Source organism: Stegodyphus dumicola, chromosome 9 (assembly GCF_044657685.1).
Source record: "Stegodyphus dumicola isolate Sdum_Otavi_A_Nest chromosome 9, ASM4465768v1".
Taxonomy (NCBI): Eukaryota; Metazoa; Arthropoda; class Arachnida; order Araneae; family Eresidae; genus Stegodyphus; species Stegodyphus dumicola.
Window position 1 is genome coordinate 32,148,007 of NC_140776.1, and position 19,082 is coordinate 32,167,088.

General features: G+C 32.3%; 1 protein-coding gene across 1 annotated transcript in view; it reads left to right on the top strand.

The window, feature by feature from the left end:
- The window catches only part of LOC118181428 (cell adhesion molecule Dscam1-like), a 666,362-nt gene that overhangs the window by 632,779 nt on the left and 14,501 nt on the right, over positions 1-19,082 (top strand). Inside the window, exons 17-21 of the mRNA XM_085823330.1 lie at positions 4,978-5,218; positions 6,211-6,297; positions 7,366-7,551; positions 9,418-9,717; positions 15,584-15,760. Coding sequence (XP_085679456.1) covers positions 4,978-5,218; positions 6,211-6,297; positions 7,366-7,551; positions 9,418-9,717; positions 15,584-15,760 — 991 coding nt within the window. The remainder of the gene's footprint in view (positions 1-4,977; positions 5,219-6,210; positions 6,298-7,365; positions 7,552-9,417; positions 9,718-15,583; positions 15,761-19,082) is intronic.

Consider the following 19,082-nt stretch of genomic DNA (forward strand, 5'->3'; position numbering starts at 1 on the left):
GTCGCTGCAACTTCTCTTCCCATTCTTTAGGCAGTGGGGCATCCCAGTCAAGTTTTAAAAACCACAATTGCTGATAAAACATTTTCAACTTGACTGTACATGGTGATAGCAAGCCAAGAGGATTAAAGATTTTAGAAGATTGAGAAATGAACCTTCTTTTAGTAATTCCAGTCCCAAAATCCATAGAAATGTTAAATAAAAATACGTCTTCTGTAGAGTTCCAAAACAGCCCTAAAGTCTTAGCACATTCATCTGAGTGAACTTCCAGGTCATCTTCTTCATGATTATCAATGGATAAATTTTCGAGAAGCTTTGAGCAGTTTGATCTCCATTTCCTTAAATTAAATCCACGTTTCTCTAATAGCTGTGAAAGCTTAGAACATAGGTCAACTGCTTCCTCTAAATTGTTTGCTCCAGATAAACAATCATCTACATAGAAATCATTTTTAAGAACGGAGGATACATGGGGATGATCCTGTTCTGCATCCAAAGCAATTTGCCACAAACAGCGTGTTGCTAAAAATGGTGCAGATGCAGTGCCATATGTAACTGTACATAATTTATATGTCTGCATTTTTGAATTAACAGATTCTCTCCAAACAATTCTTTGTAAATGTTGATCCTCATTATCTACTAAAATCTGGCGGTACATTTTTTCTATGTCAGCAGAAAAAGCTATTTTATGTATACGAAAGTTGAGCAATATTGAAAATATATCTCGTTGTAGTGTTGCACCTACCCCTAAAACAGAGTTCAAAGAAACTGAATTTTTAGGTTTACATGAACCGTCAAATACTACACGAAGTTTAGTGGTAGAGCTACTCGGTTTAACAACAGCATGATGCGGTAGATAATATACTTGCTTATTTTCTTCATTCTCAACAACTGGAACCATATGATTTAAAGTTTCGTATTCTTGCATGAACTCCTTGTATTGCCTACCAATTTCTTTATCTAAATCAAATTTTCTTTCCATGGATAGAAGACGAGAAATAGCCAAAGGTTTGGAGTCGCCTAACTCTTCAGCATTACTGAAAATGGGCAGTCGGACAACAAATCTGCCATTTCCGTTTACTCGATAATTTTCTTTAAAATGCTTCTCACAAAACTCTTCTTCAATCGTTAATTTCTGATTTTGGAACGTTAATTCTTCCAACTCCCAAAAACGCTTAAGTGTTGCATCGACGTTATCCTCAATATGTAAACTAATGCGATTAACACTAATGGGATGCGGAGTATTGCCTTCTGTTTTAATTCTGCCTGATACAACCCAACCAAAAATAGTATTTTGCGCAATTACATTTTTATAGCCAACAATCTGCCCTGGCTGAAGCAGAGAAAAGAAATAGTCAGCTCCAATTATCATGTCTATTTGTTTGGGCGTACTGAAATTCGGATCTGCAAGATTAATTGAATTCAAATAATCAAGTTCCTTGCTGTCAATCTTTAGTGAAGGCAAATGCGAAGTTAATTTTTTAAGAATATATGCTTGTATTAAAACACTATTTTTTTTCAACTCAGATTTCGGAAACAATTTTACATTTACATAACCACGAGTCAAAGCTGCTTCAGAATCACCAAGTCCCTGTACGCAAATACGGGCATTTTGTCTGCGTATATTTAATTGTCGAATAAATGATTCACTGATGAAAGAAGCTTCACTTCCACTGTCAAAAAGAATGATACATTCGTGACCTTGACCAGCAGAATCGTAAATTATTACTGCCGCCGTTGGTAAAAATGAAGTACTCTGACCCTGAATAGAAAAACTCGAAATATTATTTTGTTCGTCTGAATTAGAAATTTGTTCATCAGATGGAGATGAATTTGACACAACTACGTTATTACTTTTAATATCTTCATGCAGTAAAGTATGGTGTTTTGCTTTGCAAATAGAACACACATTCTGCGATGAACAAAATTTTAATTGATGATTTCCGAAACAATTGAAGCATAATAAATTCTTGCGAATGATATTTTTCCTAGTCGTAATATCTGCACCTTTAAATTTATAACACTTTGATAAAAAATGACAACCATTGCAATGCTGACATTTTAGAACAGAATTTTTATTATTATGTGAAACATTCTTCGAAATAGAGCACTGATTTTTATGCGATACTCGCTTTTCATTATTATGAGTGTTTAACATTTCAAGTGAAACACACCTTGAGTTTAAGAATTCCAAAAAACATTCTAAGGTAGGAAATTCTTCTTCACCATTTTTTTGTGACCATAAATGGCGCGTTTCCGGATCGACTTTTTCTAACAAAAAATAAATTAGCCAAACATCTCTAGACGAAGCCTTTTCGCCAAGAGATTTTAATCCACGGATAACTTCATCAGATGTATCAGATAGTTTTCTTAGATTAACAGAATCAGCGCTAGTAATTTTGGGTTGCTCAAGAAATGTTCTGACAAGCGACATTACAATTTGATTTTTTCTATCATAACGATTCATCAGTTTGTCCCAAGCCTCATCGTATGTAGTTTCGGAAATCGGAATGTGCTTAATAATAGCAGCTGGTTCGTCTTTTATAAGTCCTATCAAATATTGGAATTTCTGAATTTTCGCTAATGACTGATTGGTATGAACTGTCGCCATGTACAGATCTTTAAAATTAAGCCAATCGGTATATTTACCATTGAAACTCGGAATGTTTAAACGCGGAAGTTTAAAGCTAGCCTCAACTGCAGTGGGATTTGAAATAAAACATTTCTGGCCGTTACGGATTCAATGGCGGATTGATACATTACTTTCGTTTCAAAATATTTAGCTTCGAATTCAGCAATTTCAGAAGCTTCTTCGGGTAAAGCAGCATCATATTGATCAAATTCTTTAAATATTTGTTCAATTCTTTCTAATCGTGCTTTTAATTCCGTTAAACTTAACTGATTACTGAAACTATTGTGAAGCCGCATTAGGGTAGATTTCGTTCGTCCTCTTAATCTTTTAAGATCAGATTCACTTAATTCTGTCATTATTACCATGAATAATGATTAATAAGCACAAATAACTTCAACAAGATACTTAAGCAGCAAAAAATATTTCCGCTTATCTTTCTGACGTCACGCAGACGATTCGCAGTACCAGTACTTAAAAGTTCGTTAAACACAGTTCTAAAGCATATAATAATAACACATTAAATAGCATTAAATGCCTCACCTGGGGAACCAAATAGTTGCCTTAAACTAAAAAGCATCAGCTTTGTATAATAAACTTTATTGTTATTCTAAAAGATGAAATATTTAAGAGAAAAATTGCCTGCAGCGCAGTGCGGCTAAGAACGCTATTCTACTGAAACATAAACATGAACAACTGTTGCCACTCACACAAACGTAATAGTAAATAAAGCACGTTGCCAGTAACAAGATTATTGCAAAAATCATAACATAAAATTAAGCAGTGAGGAAATAAAATATACAAAGAAAAAAAGAAATGCAAATATTAAATATGCATCCAACATAACTTATCGCGTAAAATTAATAACCTCTAGTAACACTGACCCAACTATTTTAATAACTGCGATTAGTGGTAATTATTAAATCTAAAGCTGATTTTTTTTAAATGGATTTATTAGCTCAGAAAGTCATTGAAGTAATTTAATACATTTCTTTCTTATGATAGCAATTTTAGGCTAATTTTAAATAAATAATATAGCGAATATATAAAAATACATGGCAATCTCTAACATGCTATCAGGAATTCTAAAGATATGCTCGTTTCTAAATATTTCGTGATCATTCTGTTGAATTTAATTTTATGTGGCGTAAATACGAAGTACATGATATTTAATTAAATTGTCAGCACATAAAAAATTAATAATAAAAAAGCAAAAAAGAAAACTTTTTTAGTCAATTTACTAAGAAAACTGAATATTGATATGGTAAACTTAGAAAAGACTGTAAAAATGCAAAAAATATATGGCAAAACTTAAAATAGCATTGGGAATTATTCTAAACAAATCTGTTAAGCACCTTTTAAAGATTTTGTTATTATGTTCTTGAACTGTATGTGACGTAAGTGACAAGAAAACGATGTTTAATAATAAAACTAAAAAGACCGGAAGAAAGGGTTCTGAGGCTTATAGCAGAAATGAGTATAAGAGCAGACGGGTACGCTGCAAGCTCAACTAGAGCGTACAATACCCTAACAAACCTTTTAAATCGGAAAACTTTCAGTTTTTTTTTTTAACCTTCCTTTTAACTTTACTCAAAACATTGTAAGTTGTAGCACCCAACAAAAGTAATACACTGATGTTAAATATGTTTATTAATAATAAAGTTGAAAAGATAAACAATAATAAGATTGAAAAGATAAAGATAAAAGGTTTAAAAGATAAACAATAATAAGATTGAAAAGATAAAGATAAAAGGTTTAAAAGATAAACACGTTGCTGGTGCATCATTCAGAATAACCTGACCTTAGTGCCCATTGAAGGGGTGAAGCAGGCGGAATAATAAATAAATAAACAACCTTCCTTTTCTTTTATTTGATTCATTTTCAGTTTGTTCATTTCTAGGAGATAATAGAATTGGATATAGCATATAAAAGTTTCGGTCTCATCTATTTAGTTATGAGTAATGAGGTTCCACTATATTTACATAATTTTGCTTTTTAAATAAGAATAAAAAGAATATGCTTTCAATTACGTTAGTAATGTTTGTAAAGCTGAATAATATAGACAATTAAAATTTAAAATTTTTTTTTATTATATACCTCACAAAAATTTAACAGCATATTTCATGCTAAAGTTATTTTTACGAAATTCTTTTGAAAAGTAAACGTACGCTACACCATTTACGCATTTCATACTTATCGGTAGCTGTTTAATATTCATTACAAAAACAGAAAGAAAATAAGTGAATTGTGCACCAAAGCAAAAAATGTATACTACTGTATTATTATTAGCCATTATAATTTATTTTAATCTGCTTTTGTAACCAAGAAATGAAATAGAATATTTCTTATTTCAGCCACCAGATGGTGCGAATGATGGCGGAGGATCCATTACAGGATATTACGTTGGTTATAAAGCTACGAAAACTGGAGGGCAGTACCTATTCAAAACTCTTAAAGTTAACGAAGATTTTGAAAATGAATGTGTTCTGACCAATCTATTGAGTTCAACAGAATATAGCATAGTAGTGCAAGCTTTTAATGAGAAAGGTCCTGGACCTCAGTCAGATGAAATAGTAGCACAGACTTTAAAATTTGGTAAGTATTAAAACTTTTTATTAAAATAACAATTTATAAGTGTTCGAAACTCCTTTTAAAGTACTTTCAGTTGAAAAATGTATTATGAAAAACTATGATTTTAGAAGATTTCTATAATAATTAATAAAGAAATAGATAGGTTTGGCAAAGTCGATCCATAATCCGTAATTGCGCAAAATTGGCTTTGTCATTTTATCCGCATTCTTATCAGCTTGTATTACGTGAGCAAATATTTTCCTACATAATATTTGTTTGAAGTAAGATCAGAAGCAGCTTTTAACTACGGAATATTCAGATGCTTGTATTTGTCTTAAGATGATTAACTATAAGCCAGACTTAACTAAACTGGCGTCACAAAGTTCATAATCAGAAGAGCCATTGATAATAAAGAGAAAAATAAAGTTAATTTTATTATGTTTATTTTTAAAATAACAATATTTTTTCCCAATGGCAGATTGTGAACAATTACAAATGTAACCCAGTCCATTAATCTATACAAGGCCGGATGCGGTGGTCTCTTTATTATGGAGGCACCTAACAGGTAGGCCATCATCGCCTTTCCTATGTAGGGACGGACAATTACAACCATACCTCCTCCGGGATTCGAACCTAGGCCCTTCGGCATCGCAGTCAGCTTCCCTGACCACCATGCCGACTGGGCGGGAATATAATAATAATTATAATTAGATTTTTTAAAGCATGTTATAATTATTTCATCAAAAAAACAATTATATTATTAAACGACTGTTTTAAAACGAAAATGCCACTGACACGGAACATCTTCATAATTCACACAGTTAGTTGATTTTGATCCGTAGTCCAAAAAGGTTGCTGAAACCTAGTGTAGGATTTAATTACTCCTCAAAATTGGAATATGCTGAAGTGAATAATGTTAATAAGAAGTAAATTAAAAATAAAAAACTGGTCACATTGTATTAAACTTAAGTAGGATTAAGTAATTTCGCAATTTAATATTTATAATTATGTTTCAGATCCTCCTAAAAGTCCAACTTTGGAAGCAACGAAAACTACAACAAATTCTATACAAATCCAATGGGAAAGCAGCGGCGATGTTGATGGTAAAAAATATTTCTTTTTTTGGTCAATAAATAATTAATTGTTGTGAACGATATTTTAATATAAAATAAATATTTAACTAAACATAAAAATGTTTACTTGCTTTTTGATGTGATATTACCTCGAGACATGGATTTAAACTTAATAAAAATCTTTATTTCAATACAAATTTTAATTCTGAGTAGTATATACTGAATTTTTCATGAATTATTTATTTTTCCTTAACTAGTCTTCAATTGTTACTCTCAATGAAGTGCCAAAAGTGCACTCTCAAAGTGCCATGTTTTGTGAAAGTTGCATGTGTAATTCTCAAAAAATTAGATCTCAAAATTTTAGCTCTTCACTGTTAATTGAATTTGATGTATATTTCTTTATATCGTTTTCTTATTACGCTTACTTGATTTCTTCTTTCAAAGTTCGAAATTTACGTTCAATTCAAATAAAGCACAAGAAGATAGTTTTTAATTAATTTTTTAAATTTGTATTTTCAGTAAATTTTTAGAAAACATTTTCTAATTATAACCTCTAATATTTTTACCATCACCTTAATGTAGATGTATTTATGTACATGCCTGCAAAAAATTATAGTTTTTTTATTCAAAATTTCCAAAGAGATACGTGAATGTATATGCTGGCTCGTTTTGAAATTTGGAATATTTGTTATAAGCGATAATGACGCCCAAATGTACTTTATTTAATAGGCCTATTGAATATTTAGGCATTATTGAATATTCGGCGTGATTCTAGTCGCAGTATCGAAGAACGGAAAAAAAATCTGTATGTTATTTCAGAAAAGGTCCGCTTTTCTGTCAATACCTATATTAGAACAATGTTATATATAGATCTAATATACATTTTAAGTCGTGCTTTCGAGACATGGAAAACGAAAGTTAAATTTCTCCAGCCCCCCCCCCCCAATAGAACGGGAGATATAGAACTATGACACTTTGTTTTTGTCTGCAAGATGTACATGTACCCTAAATAATATGCAACTTATTGTTATAATAATTCTTACTTTATCTTTCACTGAAAAGTGTTACTTCTAATTCAATTGCAACTTATTGTTTCAGGTTACTTGGCTTATATGCGAGAAGAAAACGGCGAGTGGAAAGAAGCGACTTTGCCTTCGAACATTCTTAAATATAATTTTGAAAATCTAAAATGTGGGAACGTCTACCAAATATATCTTATTCCATTTACTACGGGTGGAAAAGGAGAAAGAAGTCAAATATTAACAGTCAAAACAGAAGGAAAAGGTTTGTATATTCTGTGGTATTCTTATACCGTGAATAATGTTTATAACAAAGTAAGACGCTTGCAGTATATTTCAACTAAATATAGCGGTAGAACATATTGATCCATAATGACATTTAAAAGTGAATTAATAATATCTTCATATACCTGAATTTTGTTGAAAAATAAAATTACATACATATCATAATCATGATTCGCAATTAGATGTAATTAAAGCACTTTGTCATTAATGTCTCATCCTAAATATAATACAGATGGACTAAATATGGGTCATGATGCCTGGCACTTAATATCTGATGCCTGTAACCTTAATGATTATTATCTGTTACTATTATAATACATTTCTTGGTCATTAAACCATATTAAGACATTGGTTTGAGCTTCGGGCTAAGTAATTTTGCAAATGAAGCTACCATACCTAATTGGGTGATTGTGAACTTGCAGATGGAATAGGTTAAACGTGTCCGACTAATAGTAAATGCAGTTCAATTACTTCAAGTAAGTGCTCGAATATTGCGCGCGTGGACTATCAGACACGAAATATTTAAGTATCGTGTGAAATTACTAATATATTGAGATTGAATTTAGCAGTTTTGCTTATAATCTAACTTTTTTAGTATTTCCCTAGCAGAAAGATGAGCGCCATAATTACACCGTGTCTTAGATTTAGCTTAACTCCACTAACATTTCCAAATGTGGTTTTGGGAAAATGTTACAAAATCAGCGGATTTCTATATATTCATTTATTACATAATTCAAGAAAAGAGTAACATTTTCATATCATCCCTGTGAGCGCAGTGTAGTCAAAGCTATTACAAGATGCCATATTTATATCTTTTTAAATTCATACACATATTTACAACTACTTTATAAAACCATATTTCAGTTTCAGATTGTGATAAAGCGTACCTCTATTGTACAAATTTTAAAAAATCGCCCTATAATTTCCTTGCTTTGCTCGACAAACTAACTGGTTACTTTGCAAGAAAGAACTAAACTTAAACTTTTAATTCTGTCAAAGCATATTTGACACAAGAGTTTTATATAAATGCTTCTTTCCATTTCATTCATAAAAATTCGTAATTGTAAAAAAAGTCAATTTATGTTCTGGTTTATTGTCCAGGGTGGTCGAGTAGTTAGCGGAGGCTCGCTGTTAATCTGAACTCCAGGGTTCAAATTCAAATCTTGCGTAAGTCATGTGTGTTTGTATATGTCCTCCAGTCTTTAACTCTTTCACAGCGAAGCCGCCTGAAATGCCCGTACATTCAGACATCGGCAGGCTGCCTGTGTCTATTTTCTGGTGCTTTACCTCATTACGTTCAGTGTATGGCTCTCGGTTTCGGGAGATGTTAAATGATCATTCTGTGATTAATCATTCTTTTGAAGCTATTAAATGTAGCTCTCTTATTTGAATGCACCTTCCATCTCAACATTTAGCTATTGATGCAATCCTGTTCTAAGGAGAAACCAGACACAGTGGGTGAAACTGCACAAAGCTGCCCAAGAGATAAGTAATCACCTCATTTAAGTAGATTATTGTTAATGTTGTTGCATTCTACTTGGTAAGCGGGGAAGAAAACCATTCCAACAAAAGTTCGAGAAGTTTCAGAAGAACATATTTTGACCAGTACCCATGCGAAAGAGTTACCAGATCACTTCGATGTAGCTCTTTTGCATGTTTGGTATTGCATCTGAAATGCATGCAAACACTTTCAATCGAAATTGAATTATGTCTCATTTATGTTCTTTACGAGGAATAATGTATGTTATTTTCACATTCTTCAATAAGATATCTGTAGTAAATGTAAACTAAATTATGCTCTTAGTTTTATAATAATAATAAATACTAACAAAATATATGATTTTAGCACCCATTGCGCCACTTAAAGAACAGTTTCTTCAAGTTAATGCCTCTTCAGTTACCGTATTCCTTTCCGCCTGGGATGACGGTGGTTGCCTAATTACCCACTATATGTTGCGATACAGGTCCCAAAATGAGCAGAAATGGACAGAAGTTCCTGTTATGAATCACAGACCAAGGGCTTTTATCACAGGACTTATTCCAGGGCACTGGTACAAGCTGATCGCAGGAGCTCGAAATAGCGCTGGAAGCAAAGACGTTGAATTGGATTTCCTTACAAGAAGAACAGACGTTGGAAAATCACAAGGTGAATATTTTCATCATGGAAGATTAAAACTGTTTATATATTGGAAAACTATTCAGAAAATATTATGCTATTTATTTTTATTTATTACAATTAGGAGGGTCACTCTGAAATTTTTAGATGCACATTTTAATGTTATACTGACTAAATTTTTGAAGTGTTCAAAGTACTTTCTCCAGCATTAATGCACTTAAAGATGGTGCTACGAATTTATTAGGTGAATAAATAAAATTAGGCGAATTTTCCAAATATTGAATGCCTCAAGCCATTCATTTCTTGGAATCGATGGGAAAAATGCATATATAGCCTCATCTAACTCAACTTCTGAATGAAAACGAAGTCCACGTAAGTTCTATTTTAGATTAAAAATAGCTAATGGTCAAACATAGCTAGCTCGGATCAATAGGGTGGATGTCCTACCACTCTGATGTGTCTTTATTCAAGAAACTCTGCTGTCAATCTTGTTTAATGAGATGATGCATTTTCATGGGGAAGCATGAGTACTCTGACATTCATTTCTTTAAAAATTTCTGGAAAACACTTAGAGGTGTACCAGTTAGCTGTGACTCTCTCCTGTCCTTCCAGCTTGATGGATTTGGTCAGTCCTATACGTACTAAGAAAACGGTATACATTAATTTTTCATGGCCCGTTTCCTTTTCGGCTGTGAGAGTGGGACTTTTTTTAAAGACCCATACTCTACTTTCTTGACGTGCTGAAACGTCAAAAAATGGTTTATACATTTTGTCACCAGTTTACGATTTTAGAAATACAAAGCGCTGACCACCATCTTTAAGTAATTTATGAGTTTCTTTAATGATTTTGACATGCTCCTCTTTTTGGTGCTCAGTTAAATGATCTGGAACTAGTATTTTCCTATTCGATTCTTCATGAATAATTTTATGTATGGCGCTGCGGATACAATGTTAAGTTTCTATAGCAAACACATTACCCGGGGTGACTGCTCACAGTGTCCTCCTTATGGTTTCTTCATCCTGAAGAGAGTTGTGAGCTGTGTGAAATTCTGTAAACCATCTGAATGCAGTAGCACGAGATGCAACTTCATTTCCAAATGATAACTCGAGACGTAAAACGTTTTCTTTTATTTAATCCCACTTTAAAATCATAGAAAATCATAATGATATAAAATTCTAGCTATTCAACTCCATTTTTCTTCTGCCTGAAATTGATTCGACGCTAAACTACTTTCGATTTACCAATACAATGAGTTTGCTGGGCTAAAATAGTTCATATTAAGCATTTATAGTCTGCGAATATTTAAAAAAATTTCAGAGTAACGCAAGTATACGTTTTCAAAAACTGAATTCTTTAAATTAATTTCGAATTACTTATAAATACCTATTTAATTAGTGTTTTAAATCATTTGAAATTTAAAGTTTCGTATCTTACTACAGAAACTAAAATTTCACAGATATTTTAACTAAATTTTAAATTTGTTTTGCATATAATACAGTTACAAGAATTATGAAACTTAAGAACTCGTTTAGTTGAATACTAAAATAAGTCACGACATTTAAATTTTATTTTCAAATGAGGAGTAGCAGCTAAAATTAGAATTAATTTGTAAGGTCGGATTTAAACAGAGGCAAGATGTAAAGATCAGGAGAGTCTTTTGCTTAGTATGTATGTTGGATGAAATTTAGAGAAGAACCAAGTAAATGTAGCTTTCAAGCAAAGCTGATCTTTAATGTAAATTAATGCTGAGTGCAGCAGACTGTAAAATGAGAAACCTTTTCAAGCATAAACTCGCATCTAAGTTAAATTAGCAGTAAATCTAAATTTAAATAAAATAATTACTATATGGAATTTAAGCTTAACAGAATTTTCAGGACTTTTCCGCTAAATAATGTATCATGTCGAGCAATGTAGATATTGTACTTACGGGTGTTTGATTTTTGTAAAGTGTGTACATACAACATATATTAGTTTCCGCATTAATGATGCTAAAGTGTACTGAGTTTCATAGTTAATGATACTAAAAAGTGCCTTCATACCAAATCCTTGAAATTGCATCTCATCGTTTTGCATGAATTCTAAATGCAGCTATAATTAGCAGCAATATATATATTTTAGTAAATAAAACATCACCTGGCAGATATTTAAAAGGGTTTCTTATGTTTGAGGAACATGTCTAACTTCACAGTTAAATATGTTTAGCATGTAAGGATTCAAATAGCCCTTTTTCGCTGGCTTTGGGATGAATGATATTGAGCTGTTATCTTATTTGTTTATCGACATACATCAGTTGCGGTAGGTAACTATTAAAACGAATTGTCTGTTTTTTTTTGTTGTTTGAATATTGTAAAGCTCATTAGGGGTATATCTCTAAACGGAAGGTTGACTCCGTAGAAGGAAGTGGATATTATGACGACTTATATTTTAAAAATACATAAATATGTACTTAAATTAGCAAAGAAAACCCTTGTACTTGGCGCATATTTAGAGCCCCCCCCCGAAAAAAACTCAAACTATTTCAAGGGCAAACAAGTCCCTCTTCAGCAAGAGAAAAGAAATCTGCAAGACTGGAAAGCAGCGCGAGTAACGTTCCTATTTACAACCTACTGCAGTGAAGCGAACAGGAACGATTTTGTTGTTACTATTGCCGACAGATGACGCTACCTTTCTGTTCACTTTACTGCAGTAGGCCATTACTTCAGTTCCTTTCCAGTCTTCTTTGATGCTGATGAAGAGGACCTGTTTGTCATCGATATCATTTTTTTTCTGTTTAAATCTACGCTAAATATACAAGGTTGCTACTTTACTAATTTTATGTTTCATTTTGCCTTGTTTCTCTTCTGATTTGCATAAGTCTACATCAACTGTGAAAGATTTGTTACGATCATTGAATACATGGATCGAATGGCATAAGATCTCCTGTTCCTATCATAAAAATCAGACTTTTAAAATTGCGAAGTAATACATTGCAGAGCATGTCTTTGGGGAAATAGATAAGTAAATCACTATTTGAAATTTAATGTTATACAGCAGCTGTTTCTAATTCTGTTCTCCGATGAGTACTGAGAAACCCGCCTGCACTTCACAAGAACTCCGAGGTTGTTCCTGTTAAGAATAAATACAAACTGATGAAATTAAAGAATAAGACATTTTTTTTCCTGTGGCGGGCTCTAGCCGTTTATAGGCCACCATTGTCTCCTATGAAAGGACGGACAAATTATATCCACACCTTCTCCGGCATTCTAACCCGTGCCATTCGGTACGGCTCTCAGAGTCCCTAACCACTTCTCCGTCGGGGCAGCAAAGAATAAGAAATAAAATGTTGAATATAAAACACTAAAAATTACAATCTGAACTTACTAAATTTGTTAAATTCAATTTCACATCTCCTCCAGCAAACAAGGCGTCGTTTGTTACTGGAGACCTGCTGTATTTGCTTTCTGTATAATACGAAAATCCCATATCAGGAAAATTGATTCGTATTCTCGTTACAAATTCACGGAAGCTAACATGAAGGCAAACGTTTGTTGAAGCTGAAGCAGAAATAATTGAGTAAAGCATATTTTTTAAAGAAAATTGTTTTGTTTTGTTGTTTCCATAAAACGCTACATATAAATGAACTAAGTTATGAAAAGCAAATTCCGGCTGAATAACATTTTGAAATTTAATCTTAAAAAGATATAACAAAGTAGCATCAGTATGTCTGTTTCTGGATATATGCTTGATTAATTTTATGGAATCATCTGAGGAAGTCTTACTTTTGAACCCAGTCCTTTAGATATGAATACCAGCACATTTAGAACAGTTTCCTAGAAATGATAACTATTTTGAGAAGGTAATTTAACAAATTAGATCTACATTGCACAATATGAGTATAAAGTTAGTTTATATTAGATTCTAAAATCAGTTTTTTGAGGCACTTTGTATATTTCCTGGAGTCTGCATACTTTTAAGTAATAAATAAATTAAGAAGAAAGAGAATATTCTATTTCAAACTAATCTTCAAATGTCTCAGAGAATATGACTTTATCCTTAAGGTACGCTGTTTTTCTGATCATCTTTCTTCTGTTAACGTTTTTAGAATTATTATGAACTGAGACATCCTGATAATCGAAACTTCCTTAGTTATTAGTTGAGGAACAGTTTTTCAATTTGCTTACGCGCATGGCCATGATAACAGGTCATCACACTATTTATGGAAATGTGTAAGGTTCCTTTATGTTATTTTAAAGAGTTATTATGTTTTAGATCTTAACTGTCACTTCGCTTCAATGCCGTTTCAATGCCAGAATGCATATTTAGGTCCAGGGTATCTCAGCTGAGGTTGTTCGGGTCAGAGCATTTTTCTGCTACTCGACGCCATGTTATCGCTAGCTGTGATGAGCAGGATCGGATTTAGATTTGAGGAGATCCTAAGCTATTTGACATATGGAGCCCTTTATGAGGGATATGGGACTTTTTTTTTTTTTTTTTTTTTTCTTAATAAGGGATATAGTACACTTTTTGAAAGGGGCGCCAAGATAGTGGGGCCCTAAGCAAAAGCTTGTGCTGTAGCGGATCACCAGTTCCGGATTTACGTATAAACGTAAATCCGGTGATGGTGATGAGATTGTATTGTTTAGCTCTGCATGGAAGTTGCTGATATTTAAACTATTACTCCAGTGAGAAATTTCAGCCACCTTCAAATTAAATCAATTATGTAGCGTAATTTGTAAACTTAAAAAACTTTAAAATTGTAAACTTAAAATTAATAAACTTAAAATTATTATTAATTTTAAGTTTGAATTTAGTGTTACTTAAAGTTACCCAGCCAGAGGTGGTGTCTAAGTTGGCTATGCACGAGTCATGCGTTTATGTGAAAGTGCTAACTTAATAAAAACGTTATTTTTTAAATTTTTAAATTCTTTGTCGTTATCTTCAGATGCAGAGATAATTCGTTCCAAGTCTATTAGGTGTTTAAGCACACGTTACGCTACCAGAAAAAAATCAAACTTTATAAACAAAAGGGCTATTTTTTAAAACTCTTAACATACTTAATGTTTATTTATCAATATTAATATTCGTATTCCAAAGAGTTAGTTGAAGTCCGTTTATTATAATAAGCTATCATCAGAATGGAAGATTATGCTTTATCTTGTAATGTTGGGCAGACCAAGTAATTCTTTCCTTCCAGTAACAATATACTGTATTTAGAGGCTTTTTCCTTTACAAATTTTAAAACACATTTTTATCTGGTCACGAAAAATGGGCAAATTACCTGTTTCGTTTTAATCCAAGATCAATCAATCTGCGCGATTGTTCCAGAAACGTACATTTGTTGAAATTAAATCTAGGATATTTAATTTTCTTCTGTTCTATTATTGGTGGCTCATATTATGGCTTATATTGATGGCTCCTACAGAACGGAATATACCTCCAGAACGATTTAATACAGAGACATGTGATTTGACCAGTGAACGTAGCTATTCTTCCCTTTTATTTTGCTAAAGTTTAGACTTTTTTTTTTTTTTTTCGTTTTCTTTTTTAGCACGTATATGTTTAATTACTTTACTTTTGAAAGCCCAGTGTTGTACGTATTAGTACACTGAAATTTCGTACGTGTTCAAAAAAAAGGTGTCAGTAAAGTGTCAGTTTCTTTTATAAATATTGATAACTCATTCCCTATAACTGCAAATTTAAAACAATTGAATACAGAATATTGTTCTGCAAGAAATTTTAAGCCGTAAATAAGATTAATATCTATCTCTGTATCACGTGAAATCGAAGAAAGTGCAGTATTTATGCCTAAAGCAATTATGCATAAGTTTAATAAGTTTATGTTGTTTTGATAACACCTAATCTGAAATTATTTCAGGAGCATATTTTACTCGCATATTTCTCCTCTTTAAAATTCAGGTATTGGACATCCACCGCCAATCGTGGCCGAGTCATCTGCAATGGAACTCCAGCGGAGAGTTGCTGTGATAACGTCTGCCGTCTGTTCGGCAGTGGTGCTTGTTGTCATTTTGATTGCAGCTTGTGCAGTGCTTACAAGGCGGCGCAGACACAGGCCAGAAGGACACGATTCAGGAGGTAAATCTACTTTACTTATCAATCTCCATTTTTTTCAGTTACTTATACTGAAGATAATTTTCATAAATTTAAGCATTTCATAACCATTGTAGAATTGTTTTGAAGTTTAAGTTAATACATTTCTTAAAGCAGTTCTTCAGTTCTTCAAATTGACTTACAACTACTTTAATTCTTACTTTACTTCTTCTCTGCTTGATTAGTTTTATGGAATCATCTGAGGAAGTCTTACTTTTGAACCCAGTCCTTTAGATATGAATACCAGCACATTTAGAACAGTTTCCAAGAGCAAAGTATAAAGAATTTCTAGTATCCATTTATTGGATATTTTGATTTCTTGTGAAGGTGTCTATCAGTATGATAATTGGATATAATAATTTGGTGAAGATTTCTTGTCAAATGTTGCGCCAAAAACTAGTCGCCAAATTCGCTGCCAACTTGGCGATATCTCGCCGAATTATCAAGATAGCCATTTAATTAATGTTAAATAGACCTTGCCCCTATATTCTTATTTTTTTGTGGGCAGAGCATCATTTCTCTCGGGCTTTTAATGTTGCAGAGTACAGACATTAGATATTTTTTTGGAAGCAGGAGAGATGAAAATTGAGCAATGCCTTCGCCGGAAATCGAACCATGCATATCTGGAACACGCGCCCAGCATGCAGTCCACTACACCCAGAAGGCACGCTAAGAAGGCGGGAGAAATACCTTATATACTCCCCCTTTAAAAGGGCGACTGGAGTTTTTAGGGAGCCCAATCGCCAAATCCTGACTGTGGAGAATCATCATCCACCACTCTTTTAATTCGGGCGCTACTGTAGAGACATTAGGTATTTTTGGAAACAGACCAGATGAAAAATAAGCAACGCCTTCGCCGGGTATCGAACCGAGGACCTTTAGAATATGCGCCCAACGTGTAGACCACCACACCACGAAGGCACGCTAAGAAGGTGGGAGAAATACCTTATAACATTATATAAAAAATACAAAAATTTTACTATATTTATCTACCTATGTACAAAATTCGTAATGATATATGCAAGAAATGGGAACTTCTTATTTGTAGTCATAAAATCAGTAACTATTAGATAGTCCAAAATATTAAAGGATATCAGGTACTGAGTAATTTACAGGAGAGACGAGAAAATTAGGGGGGCAGCTATTACCATGGTACATGGCCGTTGTCAGAAACATTTAACTGTGAAACTGACCTCACTTTGCTTAAACTTCCTGCGTCCGGTGTAAATGATGTCTGCCCTTAAGGGGGGACAAACAGATTTGCAAAAATAAGTGAAAAAAAAATTATTTTCTTTGAAAGTATGTTTAGTTTACAGCCTACTCGCAGATTACAATTCCAAAAATGCAACAGGAGAAATCATTACAAATATCATCACTGAAAAAGCGGAAGACGCCCACCAGCTGCTAAGAGGTAAATTAGTTGAACTCTGTGGCATAACCCAACCAACTCTTTTATTTCATTTTTAATTTGTTATTATATTATTTCTCTGTTTCACATGCCAATCTTATCTGTGTACCAAACACAGCTAAAATTTAAAAATAGTTACAATACACATAATTTTCAATACAATTTCACAGAGCCACCAAGTTCAAAATGATGTTTTAATGTAATAATTTATGTATTCTGTATTAATGTATGTATTTATGTAATAATTTATGTACGGAAAATAGTCATGTTACACGATATCGGACTGAAATTTAACCTAATGTCTTTTTCTAAAAGCGATTTTACCTCTTGGTCTTCATTGGAGTGTGATGAAATAGAAACAGTTAAGAGTTCACTTAATTAATGGCATAAAATCTAAATTGATTACTTTCTTTCCCTTAAGTGTTTATTAATTGCTTAGTAATCAAGCAACTGATTTTCTGTTTTTAATCTTATCCTGTATAAAGAACAACATTAAGCATGATTTTTCAGTTTAGTTTTTCAATAATGACCTAATAATTTCCACAAAGATGTTAATATATGAAGTGTTAAGTCGTCTTATCCAAATACAGGGAATTTTCATTAGACGATTTTTTGGAATCCATTGATATATATTTCTATTTCTTTAATGTAAAATTGAATAATCATGATAATTTTATATACGTAATTTTATGAACTCATAATAAAGAGATTATCTTTTGAAGTTCAAAATTCTAACAAAACTAGCTCCACATATTACTTTAATTTAATATTTAGGAAAATATTTCCTCCCGATATTCATTTCTAACTTTCTCACGATTCACGTTTCCTATCTTATTTTCTCTTTTTTTAAGTTGCTTTTATTATCGATAATAAGATTTGACTCTAGCCTTCGAAAACAAACTTTTCTCAGTATATGATGAATAAGGTTCGTTCAAAAGAACTCTGATTAAAAAAATTGGTAATCAAATACGCATTTCAAATGATTTCTTCATATATAGTTTTTAGCTTTTTTTTTAACTTAAAAAAGTCTTCTAAAAGTGCTACTTTCAGCTTGTTTTTCATCCATCTATGAATAAAGACGTAAGAAATGTGTCGGATGAACTAAAGAAAAATTTAACTCTTATATCGATTTTTTCATCAAAGGGCATTTAAGAAAATGAAATTGCTCTGAAAGTTACATTTCTTAGAAAAGTCGGAGAAAAAAATGTCCATTACTGATTTTCTATAGCTTTTCGCATACCCACCATTTGAAGCTCCCTTTCAAACGTAAAGAAGAATGATTTTCAAAGAATGTTAAAATATTTGATAGAAGTATTTGATAGCTAATTTAATTTCATAATTTCTGAAAATATATTTTAATTTTTCTTCTTCAGGAACTTGATGACTTTCATTACGCCACTTCTTTCTGTTCGTATCTTATCACAAATAATTTCAGTTTTTTAAGAAACATAACAAAGTTGACTGATAATACACATAGAGACCCCAAAATTCACCTGGTACCCCCAAAATTGATGAAATTACTGCTTTTTTCAGTTTTTTGCTAAAACGTACCTTAATACCCCTACTACACTAAAGAGAAATTCTAAAATAATATGACAATAATAAACGATATAGATGGCTTTTAAAAATTTTGACAGCCCTTAAAATGCCACACCCCATTAGTGTTTATTTTTTGTTACTTCTTAATTGATTCAGTAACTTATTAAAAATCAGTGTAAAAGAAGGGAAATGTGACTACAACCATCTGCAAACTCTGTTTATGCGTTAACTGATTTATGTAAATAAAGTTGGAAAAATGAATGTTTTTCACCATTAAACTGGCAGGTTTACCGCAAATATTTCTATGTGTATTATCAGTCAACTTTGCTATGCTTCTTCAAAAAGTGAAACTATTTGTGA